This window comes from Galeopterus variegatus, unplaced genomic scaffold, assembly GCF_000696425.1.
Source record: "Galeopterus variegatus unplaced genomic scaffold, G_variegatus-3.0.2 Scaffold9411, whole genome shotgun sequence".
Lineage (NCBI taxonomy): Eukaryota > Metazoa > Chordata > Mammalia > Dermoptera > Cynocephalidae > Galeopterus > Galeopterus variegatus.
The window spans coordinates 33298-39237 of record NW_007735522.1 but is presented as its reverse complement, the minus strand read 5'-3'; the positions used below and the strand labels follow the sequence as shown (position 1 = coordinate 39237).

The window sequence follows — 5940 nt, the reverse complement described above, 5'->3', positions numbered from 1 at the left end:
CAAGGGTTAAGATCCCCTTACTGGTCATCTTTTTTTTTAAAAAGAAAAGATATTATGGTTTTGATACACATTCTCAAACTATTTTCCTATAAGATTCTGCTAATATACAGTAGGCTATAGTTCCCCAGGGCCAATGTTGTGGAGTAGGAATATTTCCAGAGCAGGAGTCTGTCTACCAGGATATGGCAAGATGATGGTACTTTAGTAACTGAGATACAGTCTAGTGGTTCTTGTCTCAGCCTTAGGGGTGAAGTCTAATTGGGTGAATACATCACCTCCAGTTACAGTTCTCAGGGATGTGCTCACTTTAACCACGCTCATGAGATTCATTATTAACATGAAATGCAAGTTTAGTATTTTCAATAAGAAACAGTCACCAAGGCCAGCATTCCCACTGTGACTCTTTTATCATGCTGCCACTGATGCATGGCCTAATGACTCAACACTTTCCATGTGATGGGTACCATTCTAAGCATTTTATTTTATTTATTTATTTCTTAAAAAGATGACTGGTCTTTTTTTTTTTTTTTAAAAGATGACTGGTAAGGGGATCTAAACCCTTGGCTTGGTGTTGTCAGCACCACGCTCAGCCAGTGACCTAACCGGCCATCCCTATATAGGATCCGAACCCGTGGCCTTGGTGTTACCAGCACCACACTCCTGAGTGAGCCACGGGCCGGTCCTCTAAGCATTTTATATATCTTTAGCCCAGACACATAGTCTGTCTCCTCTGAGCTTCAGACACATATTTCAAACTGTTTGCTGAATATTTCAATCCAACTCACTTAGCTCTGATTCTGTAGTCACAAACTTTGATTCACAATTTATCCTTCTGAAGTACTTCCAAAGCAGGAATGGGTATCCTAAACATGGTATTTCAGTCACTGAAAGGTAATCTGCCTTAACAGTAAGTTAAATAAATTTCCATCTGGTTTAAGCATCAGTTTACTGAGAGCTGGATTACCATAAGTCAGTGTCCAAGAATATGATCAACTCTGGATACACAGACAAATCAGATAAATTATGGATCTGTGAAGCTGTCAACCAGATCAAAATTATGGTGGCCCCACTGGTATTGCAATTCTGTGAGATCCTACATAGACAGCCAACCAACCTCTCTTATTCAGGAGGTGTGTCTTTCAACAACTATTAATGTGTGGGCACTGGGAATAACACAGTAAATAAAGCAAAGTCTCCATTCTCAAGGAGCTTCCATTCTAATGGAGGGGAGACAGACCAAAACAAAGAAGTAAATATATAACATGTCTGGTGGTAATAAGTCCTATGGAGCAAAATAAAGTGAGAAAATAAAATAAAGGAGGGGAAAATGAGGGGCTTTGCTATTTCAGGCAGGTTTGTTCCCTCTGACTAGGGGACATATGAGGTGGAAACATGTTTGATGTGTTTGAAGAACAGCAAGGACATCAGTGTGGGAGAAGCAGAGAACAGGGGGGCATGTGAAAGAGAAGAGGACAGAGGGCGGAGGGGCCAGCTCATACAGAACCTCACACACGCTGCTTCAGATCTTGGTTGTAAGTAGGGAAGATGGAAAGCCAGTGGGGAGCTAGGAGCAGGAAAAACCTGGCCTGACTTTCATTTGAAAGGAGCAATCTGGCCACTGTGCAGAGAACTGGTTAGAGGTGGACAAGGCAGAAAGGAAGCCAGGGGACCAATTAGGAGGCTATTCCAATCCTTCAGGAGACGATGATGCTGTGAACCTGCTGATGGCAGCAGGGGTGGTGAGAGGTGGGCAGATCCTGGAAGGAGGGCTGACGGGACTGGTGGATAAGTTGGATGTAGTGCGTGAGAGAAAAAGGGGATTCAAGAAGGCCTCCAAGGTTCTCAGCCTGAGCAAATGGAGGAATGGAGGTGTCCTTCATTTGTCAGCTTTTTTTTTTTTTTTTTAAAAAGATGACCGGTAAGGGGATCTTAACCCTTTACTTGGTGTTGTCAGTACCACACTCACCCAGTGAGCAAACCGGCCATCCCTATGTGGGATCCGAACCCGTGGTGTTATCAGCACCGCGCTCTCCCGAGTGAGCCACGGGCCGGCCCCTTCATTTGGATGTGGACTTTGAGAGGTCCATCTTTAGCGGGAAAACCAAGAAGCTCTCCCGAGTGAGCCACAGGCCGGCCCCTTCATTTGGATGTGGACTTTGAGAGGTCCATCTTTAGCGGGAAAACCAAGAATTGAGTTGAAGTCTCTTCAATTTTAACAAACTCTAAAGAAAATTTCATTATTTCCTCTAATATTATATGTACCTGGTTTCGTATTAGCAACTTCATAGGGCACATTTTTGGTTTTCTTGCTCTCCATAGGCATACATAAACTTACTTTCTTTCTTATGACATAATTTCCTTAGAAAAATTAAGACTTACTCCATGCTTATGGATTTCCACCAATTTATTTAGTATAAAGAATAATTACTACTATTGAATACATTGCTTAGGGCCTAGTACTTTATGCATTTAATGTTCAAGGGCTTTAAGATGGGGGATATTATCCCCTGGCTGTAAGCTTCTTGAGGGCAGAGCCCATCCATGCCTGTTTCATTTACCACTGTTTACCCAGTGTCTCATACAGTAACTGGCACATAGTACCTGCAGGATAACGGAATGAATGAATCCTGATTAAAAAAAAATTTTTTTAAAGACCAGTCAAGTGCAGTAATGAGAAGGGGGAAAGAGCAGAATAAGGAAACAAGGAAACTGTGGCTCAGAGAGATAAAACAACTCACCCAAGGCCACCTAGGTCTTCTGACTCAGACTTTAAACGCAATGCTTTTCCACTACCATACCTGACCTCTCACACTGGAGCCCAACACCACAGAATTGGATTATTCAGTTATAGTACAAAACTATGCAACTATTTAAAAAGGACAAATTATGGAGAAACTGTATTATAGAAATGTTTATGATGTGCTAACTGAAAAAAGCAGGATAACTCTATGTTCACAAGGACTACCATTATGTAAAAACATCTATGCATCTGATTGGAATGGAAGAAGCTTAAATGGAAATACAGTAGAAACTGTATGAGAGTGGTTAATTTTCTCCCTCAAATATTCAAATGTTGTGATGCCGTTTTTAAAATGCTGCTTGTAGAATGCAATTTCAAAACACTGTATACTTACCTTAGAGGGTGTGGTATAAGAGCTCAAGAGGGTCTCCTCTTCTTCCTCCACTTCAATTCTAAAAACGTTGGTTAAAGAAAACAATAATAAACTTCCACCTAAGGCAAAGACTGATTAAATAAGAAATCTGACTATTAGGTAATTTTAATTTGTTTTTATTTTTTTTTGTCTTTTTCATGACCGGTAAGGGGATCGCAACCCTTGGTTTGGTGTCACCCGCACCGTGCTCAGCCAGTGAGCACACCAGCCATTCCTATACAGGATCCGAACCCACGGCGGGAGCAGCGCCGCACTCTCCCGAGTGTGCCACGGGGCCGGCCTTACACATGCAACTGTAGACAAATTATGGCTTCATGCAAAGACCTTCAACAGAAAAGGATACAACTCTTGTATAGAAACAATGTCTCTAGCTCCTGCATGTCCGCTGTCCTCACAAGCATTGTGCCGGGCTTTGGATACTCTTTTGCGCAGAAACTGAAGAATAAAAGAAGATAGCAACTGTATCATTTCATAGTCAAGTAATAAGTGAGGCATTTTCCATAGCCTTGAGGTAATAACAGGCATTCAAAATATAATCAAAGATATAAAATTCCTCAAAGTAAGAATTAAGAAGATGCATACAGACTAAAAATAAAGACTTATCTTGTGACTGTCTACAACACATAATTTGAATAACACCATTATTTGGTGAAGACCTACCATCTGCTGGGCAGTTTTAGGTGCTCTACATCCATTCCCATTTAATATTTACAACAGTTACAAAAAGTACAGGTTATTAGAACCAATGACAGAAGAGGAAACTGATGCTCAGGGACATTAAGTGGATTTGCCTAAGCTCACTTTGGGACAAGAATCCAGTTCTGATTCCAAAGCCCACACTCTTCTCAATATATCACAACGCCTCCCCAATAGAGCAGAAATGGAGAATTACGTTATTAATTTGTTAACATTTTGTTCTTACCTCATGCTCAAAAGAGTTCAGGATCTCTAAGGTAAGGTAACCTTTGCGTGTGCTAGTGCAGAAGGCTATAAGCTCGCCTGCCATTTCCACCTCATTCTGCCTGTATAGTACACAAAGCTCTACCACTGGAGGAAGAAAAATTGGACAAGTAAGAATGTAGTTCATGTCTTACAGCTTTCACCTTGAAAAGTAAAAATCATCCTCTATTTATTCAATCAATATTTATTCAGTATCTACTAGTGCCAGGCACTGTTCTAGGCACTGAGAATACAGCAGTGAACAAAACAGAGAAGAGACCTTGTCCTCACAAAGCTTTCTATTGGGGGGAGAGAGAAAATAAATAAGTTATATATATGGTATGCTAGATGGTTAAATGTACTATTTAGAAAAATAAAGCTGGGCCGAGCCCGTGGCGCACTCGGGAGAGTGCGGTGCTGGGAGCGCAGCAGTGCTCCCGCCTTGGGTTCAGATCCTATATAGGGATGGCTGGTACGCTCACTGGCTGAGCGCAGTGCGGCTGGAAAGAAAAATAAAGCTGGGAAAGGGTTCAGGAAGTTGAGGGGAGGAGCTGGCAATTTTAAATACAATGATTGGGAATTCCTCAGTGAGAATGTGACATTTAACACTTGAAGGAAGTGAAGAAGTGAGCCATGCAGTATTTAGGGGAAGAGATTTCAGGTAGAGGGAGCAGTAAATGCAAAGGTCCTGAGGTAGAGCAGGATCAGCAAGGCCATTGTGGCTGGAATGCAGTGAGCAAGGAGACAGATGAGTTCAGACGGTAAAGGGGGTATAGATTTTTGGCCACTGTAATTACCCTGATTAGTCCTCTGAGCAAGTTGGGAAATCCCTAGAGTGTTTTGAACAGAACAGTGAAATGACTTGACTTCCATTTAACAAGATGACTCTGGCTGCTGTGCTATGTATAGACTGAAGAGACAAGGGAGGAATCAGGAAGACTAATTAAGAGAATCATGGAAAATCCAAGTGAGAGATGGTGGTGCTTGGATCAAGATGGTTGCAATGGAGGTGGTGAGAAGTAGTTGGACTCTGAATAGCATACATCCTGAAGGTAAAGTCAGTGGGATTTGCTGACTGGATATGAGGTGTGAGAAAAAGAAGGGAGTCAAGGATGCTGCTGTTTTTAGCTTGAGCAAATGGAAGGGTGAAGTTATTAACTTCCCTTAATGGGGAAGACAGCAGGGGAAGACGGCAGGAGAAATGCTCTGAGGAGAGGGAGGAGATACCAGGAACTTAATTTTAGACATATAGAGGATTAGACATCCAACTGGAGAGGTCAAGTAGGCAGACAGATAGAACAGCCTGCAGTTCAGGCAAGAAGTCTGGGTGAGATACAATTTAGGAAGCATCAGCAAATACATGGGATGTAAAGACCAGGTGAGATCACCAAAAGAGTGAGTGTTATCTAGAAAACAGAGATCCCAGACCTGAGGCTTGGGGCGCTCCAATGTTAAGATGGTGATGAATCTGTAAAGCCTGAGAAGGCTGGAGAAAAACTAGGAGCAGTGGCCGAGAAGCTAAGAGAAAAATGTCTCTTAGAGAAGAGGAAATGAAGAACAGGGTCAAATGCGGCTGATGATTCAAGATGAGTACTGGGATTTCATCATTGGCTTCAGCAAGGTGTTGGTCACTGGTGACCTTGATGAGAGCAGTTTCACTGAATTGGTGGGGACAAAAAAGCTTACTGAAATGGACTTAAGGAAGAAAAACTTGAAGACAGCCCTTTCGAGGTTTGCTGTAATTTGGAAGAAAAGAACTTTGGGAAGTGGGGTCAGCAGAGTCCTTTAAAATCAGGAGTGATGGGCCGGCCCAGTGGCGCACTGTTAC

The 5940-nt window shown here is 42.2% G+C and overlaps 1 protein-coding gene across 3 annotated transcripts in view; it reads right to left on the bottom strand.

The window, feature by feature from the left end:
* POLA2 (polymerase (DNA directed), alpha 2, accessory subunit) overlaps nt 1-5940 on the bottom strand; it is a 32412-nt gene that overhangs the window by 23272 nt on the left and 3200 nt on the right. For 2 of the 3 annotated variants that reach the window (XM_008593620.1, XM_008593621.1), the window contains exons 2-4: nt 4096-4220; nt 3517-3608; nt 3135-3192 (exon numbers count right to left, since the gene is read on the bottom strand). In XM_008593620.1, coding sequence (XP_008591842.1) covers nt 3135-3192; nt 3517-3608; nt 4096-4220 — 275 coding nt within the window. The remainder of the gene's footprint in view (nt 1-3134; nt 3193-3516; nt 3609-4095; nt 4221-5940) is intronic. The other variant, XM_008593622.1, reaches the window with a different exon arrangement.